At 41.5% G+C, this 18788-nt stretch overlaps 2 protein-coding genes across 3 annotated transcripts in view; one reads left to right on the top strand and one right to left on the bottom strand.

Moving 5' to 3' along the window:
* Positions 1–18788, bottom strand: part of LOC119261806 — a 130352-nt gene that overhangs the window by 60756 nt on the left and 50808 nt on the right. The gene's annotated exons all lie outside the window — the stretch shown is intronic.
* The window catches only part of LOC119261819, a 61858-nt gene that overhangs the window by 9980 nt on the left and 33090 nt on the right, over positions 1–18788 (top strand). Inside the window, exons 5-8 of one of the 2 annotated variants that reach the window (XM_037531583.1) lie at positions 6303–6602; positions 6719–6778; positions 10119–10251; positions 15798–18730. The exons of the other annotated variant lie outside the window; for it this stretch is intronic. Coding sequence (XP_037387480.1) covers positions 6303–6602; positions 6719–6778; positions 10119–10251; positions 15798–15825 — 521 coding nt within the window. The 3' untranslated portion in view covers positions 15826–18730. Of the gene's footprint in view, positions 1–6302; positions 6603–6718; positions 6779–10118; positions 10252–15797; positions 18731–18788 lie in introns of those variants that run through there. 2 annotated transcript variants of the gene reach the window in all.

Raw genomic sequence — 18788 nt, 5'->3', positions numbered from 1 at the left:
TGTGTAATAAATGATGATTAATCAGGTTTAATGTGGTCAGTGTGAGGGCAGTTCTGTACTGTAATACACTGTAAATAATAATGAGGAGATTAAAGCTGTGTGTGGTGTGTAGGAGCTCCACAGCAGACTGTGTGTAATAAATGATGATTAATCAGGTTTAATGTGGTCAGTGTGAGGGCAGTTCTGTACTGTAATACACTGTAAATAATAATGAGGAGATTAAAGCTGTGTGTGGTGTGTAGGAGCTCCACAGCAGACTGTGTGTAATAAATGATGATTAATCAGGTTTAATGTGGTCAGTGTGAGGGCAGTTCTGTACTGTAATACACTGTAAATAATAATGAGGAGATTAAAGCTGTGTGTGGTGTGTAGGAGCTCCACAGCAGACTGTGTGTAATAAATGATGATTAATCAGGTTTAATGTGGTCAGTGTGAGGGCAGTTCTGTACTGTAATACACTGTAAATAATAATGAGGAGATTAAAGCTGTGTGTGGTGTGTAGGAGCTCCACAGCAGACTGTGTGTAATAAATGATGATTAATCAGGTTTAATGTGGTCAGTGTGAGGGCAGTTCTAGTACTGTAATACACTGTAAATAATAATGAGGAGATTAAAGCTGTGTGTGGTGTGTAGGAGCTCCACAGCAGACTGTGTGTAATAAATGATGATTAATCAGGTTTAATGTGGTCAGTGTGAGGGCAGTTCTGTACTGTAATACACTGTAAATAATAATGAGGAGATTAAAGCTGTGTGTGGTGTGTAGGAGCTCCACAGCAGACTGTGTGTAATAAATGATGATTAATCAGGTTTAATGTGGTCAGTGTGAGGGCAGTTCTGTACTGTAATACACTGTAAATAATAATGAGGAGATTAAAGCTGTGTGTGGTGTGTAGGAGCTCCACAGCAGACTGTGTGTAATAAATGATGATTAATCAGGTTTAATGTGGTCAGTGTGAGGGCAGTTCTGTACTGTAATACACTGTAAATAATAATGAGGAGATTAAAGCTGTGTGTGGTGTGTAGGAGCTCCACAGCAGACTGTGTGTAATAAATGATGATTAATCAGGTTTAATGTGGTCAGTGTGAGGGCAGTTCTGTACTGTAATACACTGTAAATAATAATGAGGAGATTAAAGCTGTGTGTGGTGTGTAGGAGCTCCACAGCAGACTGTGTGTAATAAATGATGATTAATCAGGTTTAATGTGGTCAGTGTGAGGGCAGTTCTGTACTGTAATACACTGTAAATAATAATGAGGAGATTAAAGCTGTGTGTGGTGTGTAGGAGCTCCACAGCAGACTGTGTGTAATAAATGATGATTAATCAGGTTTAATGTGGTCAGTGTGAGGGCAGTTCTGTACTGTAATACACTGTAAATAATAATGAGGAGATTAAAGCTGTGTGTGGTGTGTAGGAGCTCCACAGCAGACTGTGTGTAATAAATGATGATTAATCAGGTTTAATGTGGTCAGTGTGAGGGCAGTTCTGTACTGTAATACACTGTAAATAATAATGAGGAGATTAAAGCTGTGTGTGGTGTGTAGGAGCTCCACAGCAGACTGTGTGTAATAAATGATGATTAATCAGGTTTAATGTGGTCAGTGTGAGGGCAGTTCTGTACTGTAATACACTGTAAATAATAATGAGGAGATTAAAGCTGTGTGTGGTGTGTAGGAGCTCCACAGCAGACTGTGTGTAATAAATGATGATTAATCAGGTTTAATGTGGTCAGTGTGAGGGCAGTTCTGTACTGTAATACACTGTAAATAATAATGAGGAGATTAAAGCTGTGTGTGGTGTGTAGGAGCTCCACAGCAGACTGTGTGTAATAAATGATGATTAATCAGGTTTAATGTGGTCAGTGTGAGGGCAGTTCAGTACTGTAATACACTGTAAATAATAATGAGGAGATTAAAGCTGTGTGTGGTGTGTAGGAGCTCCACAGCAGACTGTGTGTAATAAATGATGATTAATCAGGTTTAATGTGGTCAGTGTGAGGGCAGTTCTGTACTGTAATACACTGTAAATAATAATGAGGAGATTAAAGCTGTGTGTGGTGTGTAGGAGCTCCACAGCAGACTGTGTGTAATAAATGATGATTAATCAGGTTTAATGTGGTTAGTGTGAGGGCAGTTCTGTACTGTAATACACTGTAAATAATAATGAGGAGATTAAAGCTGTGTGTGGTGTGTAGGAGCTCCACAGCAGACTGTGTGTAATAAATGATGATTAATCAGGTTTAATGTGGTCAGTGTGAGGGCAGTTCTGTACTGTAATACACTGTAAATAATAATGAGGAGATTAAAGCTGTGTGTGGTGTGTAGGAGCTCCACAGCAGACTGTGTGTAATAAATGATGATTAATCAGGTTTAATGTGGTCAGTGTGAGGGCAGTTCTGTACTGTAATACACTGTAAATAATAATGAGGAGATTAAAGCTGTGTGTGGTGTGTAGGAGCTCCACAGCAGACTGTGTTTAATAAATGATGATTAATCAGGTTTAATGTGGTCAGTGTGAGGGCAGTTCTGTACTGTAATACACTGTAAATAATAATGAGGAGATTAAAGCTGTGTGTGGTGTGTAGGAGCTCCACAGCAGACTGTGTGTAATAAATGATGATTAATCAGGTTTAATGTGGTCAGTGTGAGGGCAGTTCTGTACTGTAATACACTGTAAATAATAATGAGGAGATTAAAGCTGTGTGTGGTGTGTAGGAGCTCCACAGCAGACTGTGTGTAATAAATGATGATTAATCAGGTTTAATGTGGTCAGTGTGAGGGCAGTTCTGTACTGTAATACACTGTAAATAATAATGAGGAGATTAAAGCTGTGTGTGGTGTGTAGGAGCTCCACAGCAGACTGTGTGTAATAAATGATGATTAATCAGGTTTAATGTGGTCAGTGTGAGGGCAGTTCTGTACTGTAATACACTGTAAATAATAATGAGGAGATTAAAGCTGTGTGTGGTGTGTAGGAGCTCCACAGCAGACTGTGTGTAATAAATGATGATTAATCAGGTTTAATGTGGTCAGTGTGAGGGCAGTTCTGTACTGTAATACACTGTAAATAATAATGAGGAGATTAAAGCTGTGTGTGGTGTGTAGGAGCTCCACAGCAGACTGTGTGTAATAAATGATGATTAATCAGGTTTAATGTGGTCAGTGTGAGGGCAGTTCTGTACTGTAATACACTGTAAATAATAATGAGGAGATTAAAGCTGTGTGTGGTGTGTAGGAGCTCCACAGCAGACTGTGTGTAATAAATGATGATTAATCAGGTTTAATGTGGTCAGTGTGAGGGCAGTTCTGTACTGTAATACACTGTAAATAATAATGAGGAGATTAAAGCTGTGTGTGGTGTGTAGGAGCTCCACAGCAGACTGTGTGTAATAAATGATGATTAATCAGGTTTAATGTGGTCAGTGTGAGGGCAGTTCTGTACTGTAATACACTGTAAATAATAATGAGGAGATTAAAGCTGTGTGTGGTGTGTAGGAGCTCCACAGCAGACTGTGTGTAATAAATGATGATTAATCAGGTTTAATGTGGTCAGTGTGAGGGCAGTTCTGTACTGTAATACACTGTAAATAATAATGAGGAGATTAAAGCTGTGTGTGGTGTGTAGGAGCTCCACAGCAGACTGTGTGTAATAAATGATGATTAATCAGGTTTAATGTGGTCAGTGTGAGGGCAGTTCTGTACTGTAATACACTGTAAATAATAATGAGGAGATTAAAGCTGTGTGTGGTGTGTAGGAGCTCCACAGCAGACTGTGTGTAATAAATGATGATTAATCAGGTTTAATGTGGTCAGTGTGAGGGCAGTTCTGTACTGTAATACACTGTAAATAATAATGAGGAGATTAAAGCTGTGTGTGGTGTGTAGGAGCTCCACAGCAGACTGTGTGTAATAAATGATGATTAATCAGGTTTAATGTGGTCAGTGTGAGGGCAGTTCTGTACTGTAATACACTGTAAATAATAATGAGGAGATTAAAGCTGTGTGTGGTGTGTAGGAGCTCCACAGCAGACTGTGTGTAATAAATGATGATTAATCAGGTTTAATGTGGTCAGTGTGAGGGCAGTTCTGTACTGTAATACACTGTAAATAATAATGAGGAGATTAAAGCTGTGTGTGGTGTGTAGGAGCTCCACAGCAGACTGTGTGTAATAAATGATGATTAATCAGGTTTAATGTGGTCAGTGTGAGGGCAGTTCTGTACTGTAATACAGTGTAAATAATAATGAGGAGATTAAAGCTGTGTGTGGTGTGTAGGAGCTCCACAGCAGACTGTGTGTAATAAATGATGATTAATCAGGTTTAATGTGGTCAGTGTGAGGGCAGTTCTGTACTGTAATACACTGTAAATAATAATGAGGAGATTAAAGCTGTGTGTGGTGTGTAGGAGCTCCACAGCAGACTGTGTGTAATAAATGATGATTAATCAGGTTTAATGTGGTCAGTGTGAGGGCAGTTCTGTACTGTAATACAGTGTAAATAATAATGAGGAGATTAAAGCTGTGTGTGGTGTGTAGGAGCTCCACAGCAGACTGTGTGTAATAAATGATGATTAATCAGGTTTAATGTGGTCAGTGTGAGGGCAGTTCTGTACTGTAATACACTCCCCCTGCTGTTTATCAGAGTCGTCCCCTGCTGTTTATCAGAGCTCCCCCTGCTGTTTATCAGTGTCGCCCCCTGCTGTTTATCAGAGTGCCACCTGCTGTTTATCAGAGCTCCCCCTGCTGTTTATCAGAGTCGCCCCCTGCTGTTTATCAGAGCGCCCCCTGCTGTTTATCAGAGTCGCCCCCTGCTGTTTATTAGAGGCGCCCCCAGCTGTTTATCAGAGCACCCCCTGCTGTTTATCACAGCGTCATAACTCCCCAGTTTCAGTCTCCATTTCCCAAACGCATTAGCTGAACGCGCTGACGTTCTTCCTCCTAATAAACAGACACATGTTCAGTTCTGTCTCCTCATTTTTCACCAAAATCACTGTAATATTTCAACATTAACACAGTAAAGTAATCAGAGGGTCAGTGGAGTTCAAGTCGGCAGCGTCTTAAGATTTTTAAAACGCTGTTAAAAAAACCCTCACAAGTCAAAGCCCTGTGTTCAGTTCAGTTAATTTCGCTGGTTATAGTGAACTTTACTGCCCATCATTGCATAAAACAACAGAAACAGCTGATTAAAACAAGTTCAGACACTCTGGAGTTATTCAGGGCAAATCCATAATCAGGGTCAGAACAGTCCAGGTTCAGGTAGCCAACACAGACAGATTGGCGTACAGACATGATGACACAGGATAAACAGACTACAGAGGCTGGACGAAACACCAAACAAAACAATTCAAACATAAACCAAACAGCACGGGCATACAATACATACATCCAACACAACAAGCACATCAAACATGCAAACAGCACTTCAAACAAAGAGCAACACAGACCAGCGCAAAAACGGGGCTTATATATCAGGGATGACGAGGGACGGGTGGGAAACAGGTGGAAACAATCAGGGGTGGAGTATTGAAACAAGGGGGCAGGACATCAAAGAATCAAAACAAAGGGGCACGCGGACGATCAGAAAGTAAACAGAAAAAGCACATGGAGGAGTGGGAGGAGCCAATCGTGACCGTTCCTGACAGGAGTTTGTAAACAGAGAGTTTGTGAGTGTCTTAATCTCTGTGTTATGGCTTGATCTCGACTCTGTGGAACCCAAGCTGTTAGCTTTGGGGTTGTGGAGGTCTTTTAAGCTGAACCCAGGTGTTGTGTCCACTACGCCGCTGATGATGCGTCAGGAATTACCGACGGTGCTGTTTAACAGCAATATAAACACAAAGCACCCATCCATCCATCCATCCATTATCTAAGCCGCGTCTCCGTCAGGGTCGCGGGAACACAAAGCACTGTCATGTGAAAATACCCCCATTCTACAATAGTCATAACTCATATTGTACACTATTTATATTATTAGAGAGTTTCTGCTCTTTAGTTGAGTTTAACAAGTGTTTCCATTCAAAACTGACCATCATATCAGTAAATCACGGTTGAACTACAGCTATTGGAGCTGGAACGCTAATAAAATGTTTAAGTATAAAACTGTTTTACTGATTAGGCCGTAGTTTTTCTATTAAATTAAAAAGTGGTGAAGAGTGGAAAATAGAGAAATGTATATTTTACACGTTCAGTTTAATAAAGCAGTTATAAAACCATTTCTTCTACAAATAGAAACAATTTAACTCACATAAGTCATTTCTTAAACTGTTTCTAAACCAGTTCTGAACTCTTTTTCTTATTCTCTCTTTCAGGGTCTGAATCAGCTGTTGGTCCAGTGAAGGTGAAGCTTCATGACTCTGCTACTCTGCCCTGCTCTGGGAGATGTCCTGGTTTGGTCAGATGGACTGAGTTCAGTAAACCCAGTGATGTTCTGGCTGAGTGTGATCAGACTTCATGTAGATCAGTGAAGGAGGGATATCAGATGATCCATGATCAGTACCTGAAGGGAGATTTCTCTCTCACCATCACTGACGCTGATTTCAGTAAGAAGGGAGTCTACGCATCTGACTGTGATGGTAAAGATCTCTGTGATGTGGAGCTTCAGGTTGAGGGTAGGTCTTCATCTGTTTTCTTCACTGTTATTACAGAACTCCAGTGATTTATATCAGATCTGCACTCAATGAAGTTCTTTCTGTTTTTCCTTCATCCTCACTGTTCCTGAATTTAGACACACCAGAGCCAGAGAAGAGGCCTGAGATCAAAGGAGACATTGACAAACCATCCCATGGTAAGATCTGTTTGGGGCAGAAAGTCTCACTAACAGGGCCACTTCTCCACTATTAGGGGTCTTAAGCAGAATTTGTGGTGAGCCCCCATCTTACTAGCTCACTTACTGTAAAATTAGAGGCTAATTAATAACAGTGACCATCACAAGCTGTGTACATTATATACATTTATAACTGGGAGTGTGGATTGCTGATTATCAGATGGTAGTTCTGGCTCTAATACGCTACAATGTACAATTTTAAATTATTATTAAATTATTATTATATAACCTGGATTAATCACAGCCTAGAAATAATGAATAATACTAATAATAAATAAAAATAATAATAAATGATGATTAATCAGGTTTAATGTGGTCAGTGTGAGGGCAGTTCTGTACTGTAATACACTGTAAATAATAATGAGGAGATTAAAGCTGTGTGTGGTGTGTAGGAGCTCCACAGCAGACTGTGTGTAATAAATGATGATTAATCAGGTTTAATGTGGTCAGTGTGAGGGCAGTTCTGTACTGTAATACACTGTAAATAATAATGAGGAGATTAAAGCTGTGTGTGGTGTGTAGGAGCTCCACAGCAGACTGTGTGTAATAAATGATGATTAATCAGGTTTAATGTGGTCAGTGTGAGGGCAGTTCTGTACTGTAATACACTGTAAATAATAATGAGGAGATTAAAGCTGTGTGTGGTGTGTAGGAGCTCCACAGCAGACTGTGTGTAATAAATGATGATTAATCAGGTTTAATGTGGTCAGTGTGAGGGCAGTTCTGTACTGTAATACACTGTAAATAATAATGAGGAGATTAAAGCTGTGTGTGGTGTGTAGGAGCTCCACAGCAGACTGTGTGTAATAAATGATGATTAATCAGGTTTAATGTGGTCAGTGTGAGGGCAGTTCTGTACTGTAATACACTGTAAATAATAATGAGGAGATTAAAGCTGTGTGTGGTGTGTAGGAGCTCCACAGCAGACTGTGTGTAATAAATGATGATTAATCAGGTTTAATGTGGTTAGTGTGAGGGCAGTTCTGTACTGTAATACACTGTAAATAATAATGAGGAGATTAAAGCTGTGTGTGGTGTGTAGGAGCTCCACAGCAGACTGTGTGTAATAAATGATGATTAATCAGGTTTAATGTGGTCAGTGTGAGGGCAGTTCTGTACTGTAATACACTGTAAATAATAATGAGGAGATTAAAGCTGTGTGTGGTGTGTAGGAGCTCCACAGCAGACTGTGTGTAATAAATGATGATTAATCAGGTTTAATGTGGTCAGTGTGAGGGCAGTTCTGTACTGTAATACACTGTAAATAATAATGAGGAGATTAAAGCTGTGTGTGGTGTGTAGGAGCTCCACAGCAGACTGTGTGTAATAAATGATGATTAATCAGGTTTAATGTGGTCAGTGTGAGGGCAGTTCTGTACTGTAATACACTGTAAATAATAATGAGGAGATTAAAGCTGTGTGTGGTGTGTAGGAGCTCCACAGCAGACTGTGTGTAATAAATGATGATTAATCAGGTTTAATGTGGTCAGTGTGAGGGCAGTTCTGTACTGTAATACACTGTAAATAATAATGAGGAGATTAAAGCTGTGTGTGGTGTGTAGGAGCTCCACAGCAGACTGTGTGTAATAAATGATGATTAATCAGGTTTAATGTGGTCAGTGTGAGGGCAGTTCTGTACTGTAATACACTGTAAATAATAATGAGGAGATTAAAGCTGTGTGTGGTGTGTAGGAGCTCCACAGCAGACTGTGTGTAATAAATGATGATTAATCAGGTTTAATGTGGTCAGTGTGAGGGCAGTTCTGTACTGTAATACACTGTAAATAATAATGAGGAGATTAAAGCTGTGTGTGGTGTGTAGGAGCTCCACAGCAGACTGTGTGTAATAAATGATGATTAATCAGGTTTAATGTGGTCAGTGTGAGGGCAGTTCTGTACTGTAATACACTGTAAATAATAATGAGGAGATTAAAGCTGTGTGTGGTGTGTAGGAGCTCCACAGCAGACTGTGTGTAATAAATGATGATTAATCAGGTTTAATGTGGTCAGTGTGAGGGCAGTTCTGTACTGTAATACACTGTAAATAATAATGAGGAGATTAAAGCTGTGTGTGGTGTGTAGGAGCTCCACAGCAGACTGTGTGTAATAAATGATGATTAATCAGGTTTAATGTGGTCAGTGTGAGGGCAGTTCTGTACTGTAATACACTGTAAATAATAATGAGGAGATTAAAGCTGTGTGTGGTGTGTAGGAGCTCCACAGCAGACTGTGTGTAATAAATGATGATTAATCAGGTTTAATGTGGTCAGTGTGAGGGCAGTTCTGTACTGTAATACACTGTAAATAATAATGAGGAGATTAAAGCTGTGTGTGGTGTGTAGGAGCTCCACAGCAGACTGTGTGTAATAAATGATGATTAATCAGGTTTAATGTGGTCAGTGTGAGGGCAGTTCTGTACTGTAATACACTGTAAATAATAATGAGGAGATTAAAGCTGTGTGTGGTGTGTAGGAGCTCCACAGCAGACTGTGTGTAATAAATCATGATTAATCAGGTTTAATGTGGTCAGTGTGAGGGCAGTTCAGTACTGTAATACACTGTAAATAATAATGAGGAGATTAAAGCTGTGTGTGGTGTGTAGGAGCTCCACAGCAGACTGTGTGTAATAAATGATGATTAATCAGGTTTAATGTGGTCAGTGTGAGGGCAGTTCTGTACTGTAATACACTGTAAATAATAATGAGGAGATTAAAGCTGTGTGTGGTGTGTAGGAGCTCCACAGCAGACTGTGTGTAATAAATGATGATTAATCAGGTTTAATGTGGTTAGTGTGAGGGCAGTTCTGTACTGTAATACACTGTAAATAATAATGAGGAGATTAAAGCTGTGTGTGGTGTGTAGGAGCTCCACAGCAGACTGTGTGTAATAAATGATGATTAATCAGGTTTAATGTGGTCAGTGTGAGGGCAGTTCTGTACTGTAATACACTGTAAATAATAATGAGGAGATTAAAGCTGTGTGTGGTGTGTAGGAGCTCCACAGCAGACTGTGTGTAATAAATGATGATTAATCAGGTTTAATGTGGTCAGTGTGAGGGCAGTTCTGTACTGTAATACACTGTAAATAATAATGAGGAGATTAAAGCTGTGTGTGGTGTGTAGGAGCTCCACAGCAGACTGTGTGTAATAAATGATGATTAATCAGGTTTAATGTGGTCAGTGTGAGGGCAGTTCTGTACTGTAATACACTGTAAATAATAATGAGGAGATTAAATGATTCTCTGGATCTACAGTGTATAAATCCGATGGTTTAAAATGTCTGTACTGTTTGTGTTCCTCAGGTGAAGAACAACGCTGGGTGCCTGTGTTGGTTGCTGTGCTCACGGTGGTGCTGATGCTGGTGCTGTTGCAGATACTGGTGCATGTGTCTGTAGCTGCAGGGTGGTATATGTTCAAAGCAAGGAGCATGAAAAGGTTTGTGTAGCTAAACATTAAATACTGCAGAAAATGTTCCGTAATCTCTCTCTGTTCTGTCTCTCATGCTCAAGTCTCATATTTAATTTTACTTTGGCACGACAGATTTCCATGTATCTATATAGTAAGACTAAACTATAAGATTTCTATATAACCATTCACCAGTTCAGAAGACAAGAAATATAACAATAAGAAAAAAAATGTCCCTGTCCAGGAAGTATCCTGCCTTTTTGATGGGTTAGGCTCTACCTCCCCCCTGCAACCCAGAAGGATAAGCAGCTTAGAAAATAGGTGTTTGTGTATGAGAATGAATGAATAAAAACAGAATATTTCATGTGAAATTGTATATGAAGTAGAAAAGAATAAAACCGTGAGTAAAAGAAAAGTTGAACTGTGGTACTCGCTTTCTGTCAGAGACTGAATGACTCTCGTACACATATCTGGCTGCAGTGGATGCTGACGGACCCAATATAATAATTGATTTACCTTTACCTCCCAACGTCCTGGAGTTGTTTGTTTTTCAAATATATTAAAATACTTATTTCTAATAGACTCATATTTTAGGCAGTTTAGTATAAAGTGCACCTCTGTCTCTACCTCACCTGTCCTGCAGTGACCACCTGCTCTCTGCTCTGTCTCTACCTCACCTGTCCTGCAGTGACCACACGATCTCTCCTCTGTCTCTACCTTACCTGTCCTGCAGTGACCACACGCTCTCTCCTCTGTCTCTACCTCACCTGTCCTGCAGTGACCACACGCTCTTTCCTCTGTCTCTACCTCACCTGTCCTGCAGTGACCACACACTCTCTCTCTGTCTCTACCTCACCTGTCCTGCAGTGACCACCTGCTCTCTGCTCTGTCTCTACCTCACCTGTCCTGCAGTGACCACACGCTCTCTCCTCTGTTTCTACCTCACCTGTCCTGCAGTGACCACACGCTCTCTCCTCTGTCTCTACCTCACCTGTCCTGCAGTGACCACACGCTCTTTCCTCTGTCTCTACCTCACCTGTCCTGCAGTGACCACACGCTCTCTGCTCTGTCTCTACCTCACCTGTCCTGCAGTGACCACATGCTCTCTCCTCTGTCTCTACCTCACCTGTCCTGCAGTGACCACACGCTCTCTCCTCTGTCTCTACCTCACCTGTCCTGCAGTGACCACACGCTCTCTCCTCTGTCTCTACCTCACCTGTCCTGCAGTGACCACACACTCTCTGCTCTGTCTCTACCTCACCTGTCCTGCAGTGACCACACGCTCTCTCCTCTGTCTCTACCTCACCTGTCCTGCAGTGACCACACACTCTTTTCTCTGTCTCTACCTCACCTGTCCTGCAGTGACCACACGCTCTCTGCTCTGTCTCTACCTCACTTGTCCTGCAGTGACCACACTCTCTCCTCTGTCTCTACCTCACTTGTCCTGCAGTGACCACACGCTCTCTCCTCTGTCTCTACCTCACCTGTCCTGCAGTCTCTCTCCCCTGTCTCTACATCACCTGTCCTGCAGTGACCACACACTCTCTCTCTGTCTCTACCTCACCTGTCCTGCAGTGACCACCTGCTCTCTGCTCTGTCTCTACCTCACCTGTCCTGCCGTGACCACACGCTCTCTCCTCTGTCTCTACCTCACCTGTCCTGCCGTGACCACACGCTCTCTGCTCTGTCTCTACCTCACCTGTCCTGCAGTGACCACATGCTCTCTCCTCTGTCTCTACCTCACCTGTCCTGCAGTGACCACACGCTCTCTCCTCTGTCTCTACCTCACCTGTCCTGCAGTGACCACACGCTCTCTCCTCTGTCTCTACCTCACCTGTCCTGCAGTGACCACACACTCTTTTCTCTGTCTCTACCTCACCTGTCCTGCAGTGACCACACGCTCTCTGCTCTGTCTCTACCTCACTTGTCCTGCAGTGACCACACTCTCTCCTCTGTCTCTACCTCACTTGTCCTGCAGTGACCACACGCTCTCTCCTCTGTCTCTACCTCACCTGTCCTGCAGTCTCTCTCCCCTGTCTCTACATCACCTGTCCTGCAGTGACCACACACTCTCTCTCTGTCTCTACCTCACCTGTCCTGCAGTGACCACCTGCTCTCTGCTCTGTCTCTACCTCACCTGTCCTGCAGTCTCTCTCCCCTGTCTCTACATCACCTGTCCTGCAGTGACCACACACTCTCTCTCTGTCTCTACCTCACCTGTCCTGCAGTGACCACACGCTCTCTCCTCTGTCTCTACCTCACCTGTCCTGCAGTCTCTCTCCCCTGTCTCTACATCACCTGTCCTGCAGTGACCACACACTCTCTCTCTGTCTCTACCTCACCTGTCCTGCAGTGACCACACACTCTGTCCTGTGTCTCTACCTCACCTGTCCTGCCGTGACCACACGCTCTCTCCTCTGTCTCTACCTCACCTGTCCTGCCGTGACCACACGCTCTCTCCTCTGTCTCTACCTCACCTGTCCTGCAGTGACCACACACTCTCTCCTCTGTCTCTACCTCACCTGTCCTGCAGTGACCACACACTCTCTCCTCTGTCTCTACCTCACCTGTCCTGCAGTGACCACACACTCTGTCCTGTGTCTCTACCTCACCTGTCCTTCACCTTGTGAAGCAGTGCTGGTCACAGATTTTGAGCTGTTGGTAGGGTCAGTGAGGTGGTCAGTCTTTGTACCAGCTGACACTGGGGCTCTTTTCAGGGTTCAGCTCTTGGGATCGCAGTGCCTGAAGCTGCAGTGTGGTTTTGGGACTTGACTTAAGGTGCATCCCAATTTTAGTGTTCAGCCTAATTCAACCCTGCAGGCGTTCATTGGTATTTTTCTTTGGATATTTCAAATCGTTCTGTAAAATTCTGCATGCAGAACTTCAGTGGGAAGCTTGTCCCATAGTGTAGTCATGATGACTGAGTGGACCCCAGACTTCACTACCATACAGCACAATGGGCAGGACTACACTGTCAGAGATCTTTGTGGAATTGTTTCCTGATTGCATCAAGGCCCTTCAGGCGTTTTCTTTCTTTGCATTCACTGTGAGACTGAGGCTTCCTGAGGCACTGATCTTCAGTCCCAGGTAATCATAGGAAAGTGTTTGATACAGGCCGGTGTCTCCTAGATTGAACATGTATCTGCTTTCCTGAGATCTGTCTTTCTTTTGGAAGATCATGACTTTAGATTTGTTTGGGTTTACTGTCAGGGCCCAGTTCTGACAGTACTGCTCCAGCAGATCCAGGTGCTGCTGCAGCCCCTTTTTAATGCTTTGTCTAAAAGCACTCTGGATTCAGCAGTCAATGTTCTGCTCATTAGTTGAAGTGAGTCAAATAAATGTAAATAAAGGAAATCACTCCTTTTTTCTAAGTTTCCTTTTTCTAAATTGCAGTTCTAACTTTTAACTGTGTCGTATGAAAATGTTTAGGAGGAATATTCTGAATTTTATATACAGCTAATTTTACACTTTCAGAAAAAGTTTTTTTTTGCAGAAAAATCGTCTCAATATAAAAATGTAAGCTTTATTTTACTCTGTAACTGTAGACATGTATTATGTACAGTACAGTTCATGAATTCTCTTGTTAGCTACTAATACAGAACTGGAAGTAAGTCAGAGAAAAAGCCAATTTAGCTGCTTTAGAATTTATTAAGAAAATTAAATCCTTAGTCGCAATTATTTTTGTAAAAATTAACTGTCAACTCAAATTTCATGATGAAGAATCCGAACCCAAACTCAACCAGGGGACCAGCCGCATGTCTGGAGCAGTGAAGTTTATGTGTTTGCGCGCAGGTACCAGACGCCCAGCCAGCCCGTAAGACTCTGAAGCCGAGATTAGGCTCAGCCTACACATGACAAGTGACAGGCGTGACAGACGTGACCATGTAGGGGTAAACAGGAACAGACGGAAGATTGTTCTAAACACAGTCAATACTGAATATAATGACGTAACACAGCACTAAACACTTTACAGAGCAGTGCATTTCTGCAATGATCATGACAAGCCTACTAGTATTTTACATTGTGTTTGAAAAAACTTAACACTGTTTGGTTTCCTCTGAAATGTGATTAGCCTCTTTTTGCTATACTTCTATTTTTTAGATTTTTAGATTATCTGTCATGGATAACAGTTGTTTTAGATGTGTTAACCATTTGTAGTGCTTTGAGCTTAAGAAAAGCACATTATAAACTGATTTGTTATAATTATTATTATGTTTTAAATTTAATCTTAATCCACTTTTATGTTTATGGAGTTTTCCCTTGAACTCCTGCCTCCCACAATGTCAGTGCACAGGCCCACCCCACAAAATACAGTCAAAATGTTATAAACCTTTTGTTTTAACACATTTACTGAAAAACAGTGAACATCTGAAAATGTAAAAGACACTTCCTAATCTCTTTTCTTTGTTCCTATAAATGCAGTAAAAAGAGGCCCATGCGTCCGGACAGTTCCCGTGCCGATTATAAGCAGACTTCTAACTAAGTTCACGGAGCTCATGCAGGGTGTTGTTGTAAGTGTAAGACTGAACGTTCAGAGTGAATCCTGATCTGAGCTGAACTGAGTTCAGGCTACACGACTCATAAAGGTTCAGTGGTTCAGAACATAGGAATCAAACTGGGCTCCTTCCAGACCACAGCTCTGCAGAGTTTAGCATTCCTCCTTATTAAACACACCTGATCCACCTGATCAGCTCATCAACAAGTTCTTCATCAGCTGAATTCAGAGAGTTAGAAGATGGAGAACACTGACCTCTGCAGAGCTGAGAGCCTGAAGAACCCAGTTTACAGAACATCTTCTCTCTTTAACATAAAGCTCTAGAACACATGAGGAGCCTAAACACCACAACTACGATCAAACCTTCAACACCCTAAAGTCTGGAATACAGATAAAGACAGAGCTCAACATGAGCTTAAACATTAGCACAAGACTAAGATCAGGACTGAACTCTGGATGAATGATCTCCAGCTCAGATTCATTTATCCAGCTTCTTCAGCCCACAAGATGTAACTGATGTGAGCCCAGACTTCTTAGATCATGTTTACTGGTAGAGCGAGTTCAGAGCGATGCTCTGTCTGAATTGTGGAAACTCAGCCTGAGAGATGATGACGTGTGAGTCTGAGGAGAGGAACCTTTCGTACAGAGTTCTGGATCAGTTTGTTAGTTCTAGATAAATATTTTAGCCTCTAAGCAACACGGTAAATTTAGTGTGAAGATGTCAATTTAATGGTGTAAGTTCAGCTTTATGAGAATATTTAAATAAGATGTCCGAGTGTGCGGCACAGAGCTGCTCGGTTCCAGTTCACACACCTGAAGCTCAGCATGAGATACTCACTGCTGAGTGCTCTTCATTTGGGTTCATGCTGGACTTACTCAGTCTGAGGTACACGGAGTGTCCACTTCACTCTTAGATGGTCAAGCTTTGGACTTTTTCCTTTTGAAAGATACTTTACATGTTCTCACAAATGTGTTTTGTCGCTAGTTTATCGCCCAGATGTTTGTCGCTAGTTTATCATTATTTAAATTATGCTTGGTTAACTGTCTCTGTTGTAACAAGTTTCCTTCTTCTCCTTTTCAGTTCCGATCAGGAGGAAAACCAGGAGTAAAGTTCTGCAGTGTGAGCTCAGCATCAGCTAACAGTTTCTGACTGTGATATTAATATTGATATTGATTGTATCTGTAAGTGTTTAGTTTAGTGAATCTCTTTTTCATGGTGTTCCTCTGTAAGAACAAAGTCTGTCTGGTTTTCTGACTCTGTGATGTTGATTATATTGATTGTATCTGTAAATGATTAGTTTGTTCCACTGTAAAGAACAGAGACTGTCTGGTAGCTCTCAGTCCCTCACACACACACACACACACACACACAGTCAGTGTATAAACACCGTAAAGACCCCGACACTCTGACACCCCGACCAGCAGCAGCTCAGCTGTGTCTGATTTCATCTTCAGCTGAGTGCAGAGCGTCTGAAGCAGCTGTAAGGCAGCATGTTCACCCTTCAGCTCCTGATAGAAGTGTGGAGGAGTTCCTCTCAGAGCTCACAGCTCACTATCACACACACAGTCCTCAGTTCTTTCAGTGGAATAAGAGCTTTCATACAGACGTGGACTTTAAAGTGTATAAGCTGTTACTGTTTTAAAGGAAACTCTGACTGATGAGACTCATGTGCTTTATAACAGTGTAGTAATGTCCAGTAATATTATTAGGGATGTCCCGATCAGGTTGTTCTGCCCCCGATCCCAGTCGAGTCATTTAATATTGACAGTCTTCTGATACTGATTCTCAATCCGATACTTACAGTATATTTTCCTAGATAATTCTATTGCACAGTGCACAATTCAAGTACATTATAGTTTGATTAAAATCAATCCCGTGTATATGCTCCACAACTGAACAGGTCTGCAGTGCATTAAGAAAAGCATTGTCTGCATACAAGAAAACAAATTAAAAGATGTCTTTATAAATAGTTTGGATTAATTCCATTTAGTGCAGCAGTGCAGTAGTAAAACTAGAACACTCAAAATGAGTAAAATAATTATAATTCCACTTTAAAGTGTTGTAATAGCTTAACATTCACAATCATGCCAAAAACCACAATTCCATCTAGTGCAGCATTATAGTACAAACAGTATACTAAAATTAAAAATCAGAAATCTCAGTTCCATTTAGGTGGTGTAGCAGCTTAACTTGAACATGTAAAAAAACAATACATTTCCACTTATTAGAGCAACAGCATTATAGTAAAATATCAAAATAATAAAGTTGCATTGTACTTGTTTGTTATCTGGGAAGGCCAGTTCTTCAAATGCTTTTATTGCAGCTGCTACACTGTTTCCTATCTTATTCAGTTCCAAATGAAGTGACAACAACTCAGAGGAACCTCTGCCATGTTAGGTGAGAACCACGGTTCCTCTTCTCATCAATAACGTTCGAGACTGGACTAAAGAGTCACTCACTGTCCACACTTGCACAGGAGACACAGAGAAACTTGTTTGCAATAGCAGCCAGTGAGGGAATCGAGATGCAACACCGGCTTCACATCAAAGGTCGAGTCAGTCCAGTGCGCCGTGAGGCTAAGTAATGATGGGGAAACAGCAGAGCTCCAAATGTCGGTGATAAAGCTAACAGCACTCACATCTGATAGAAGACCTCGAACCTTGAACGTGCTCACGAGCCTTGCTGTAAAGCTCCGGTGTGGCTGTGTCTGTAGGACGTAGCGTGGCTCCAAAAGACGACGAAAACCTCTTTTCTACCAAAGCCATAGGCTTGTCATCTACGCGATGAACTCAATTACTCGCTCAGTAATCTTTTTGGCCACGCCTCTGTTCTTTTAAAAGTTTGCTCTAGTGTGTGTTGCTTTGGTGCAGCCTTCACCTGAGTTACATGAGTAAACTCACTGTATTCTGCTGAGTGTTTACTTAGGCGCCGTATCAGCTCTGTTACTACTGCCTCACGAAATGCTAGCGTTGCGTACATTACACACGACTGTTGGACTGGTTTCGTTCTCCACTTCATTTTATCCACACATTTCAACACACCAGACATTTTAGCAGCGTCCAACCACAAATTGCACTCTCCGCTACAACACCCATGTAACCACTGACGTAAAACATAGGATCGGGCATAGATTCATGCTCAATAAAGCCGATAACGATCAGTTAAAAATGCCTTGATCGGCCCCGATACCAATCTTTGAGATCGGATTGGGACATCCCTAACTATTATAATACAAAAAACAAAAAAAGGCTCTAGATAAAGCTGGAAAGGTTCCATTAGATGTTTAGCTGATTCCTATTAGAGCAATTTTAACAGTCAGTGTTTTGCTTGGTACTGGACATGTTCGCCACATCGAGGCCTGAGTATCAGTCAGGGTTTGATTTAAATTGTTCCATCACCGTTATTGTTATTACTTTTATTACTGTTACTACTTTCTGTACTTGTATTACTATTATTACTTACTTACCCGCATTGCCTTTATTACTATATCACTTTCTTTACTGATAATAGGGCAGCAAACTAACATGCAGCTCATCCAGCTAATGGCCTTTTACAGTATGCGTGGTTAATATTAGTAATAGCAGTAGCAGTAAAGCTTTTGCTAGTAGTATTGTGCCTTTGATCGCTACAAATAAGAGTTAAATCAATAGATGTCAAATATTTCCTGCCTTATTTTGAATATGACGTCACAAACATCACTCAGAAGACGTGAACTGGCCCATGAGACAGTGGGCAGTATAGATATTAATGTTCGTTTAGAAGTAACAGCTTCAGTTCTTCTCCTCAGGAACCCAGTTGGGAAACAGAATAGCAGCTCACTGTCTCTTATTTGTATAGTCCATTGCATTGAACAGTGCTTTGTTTTGTGTGTTCTTTATATGTCATATTTGAAGCTTTGGTGTTATAAATAAAAGCCGAACTATAGTTGTTATTTGTAATTTGCTGATAGTGCCTAAAATTATAACAATGCAAGGCTGTTATACTCCTGGGTAAATAAAGGCTGTTTGAAGGAATAACTGGTGTTTATGATCTTCATTACGTTTTTTTTAACATTCAGATCTTCAGAGAAAT

Source organism: Pygocentrus nattereri, chromosome 20, assembly GCF_015220715.1.
Source record: "Pygocentrus nattereri isolate fPygNat1 chromosome 20, fPygNat1.pri, whole genome shotgun sequence".
Classification (NCBI taxonomy): domain Eukaryota; kingdom Metazoa; phylum Chordata; class Actinopteri; order Characiformes; family Serrasalmidae; genus Pygocentrus; species Pygocentrus nattereri.
The sequence above is the reverse complement of the archived record's forward strand: the minus strand, read 5'-3'. Positions and strand labels throughout refer to the sequence as shown.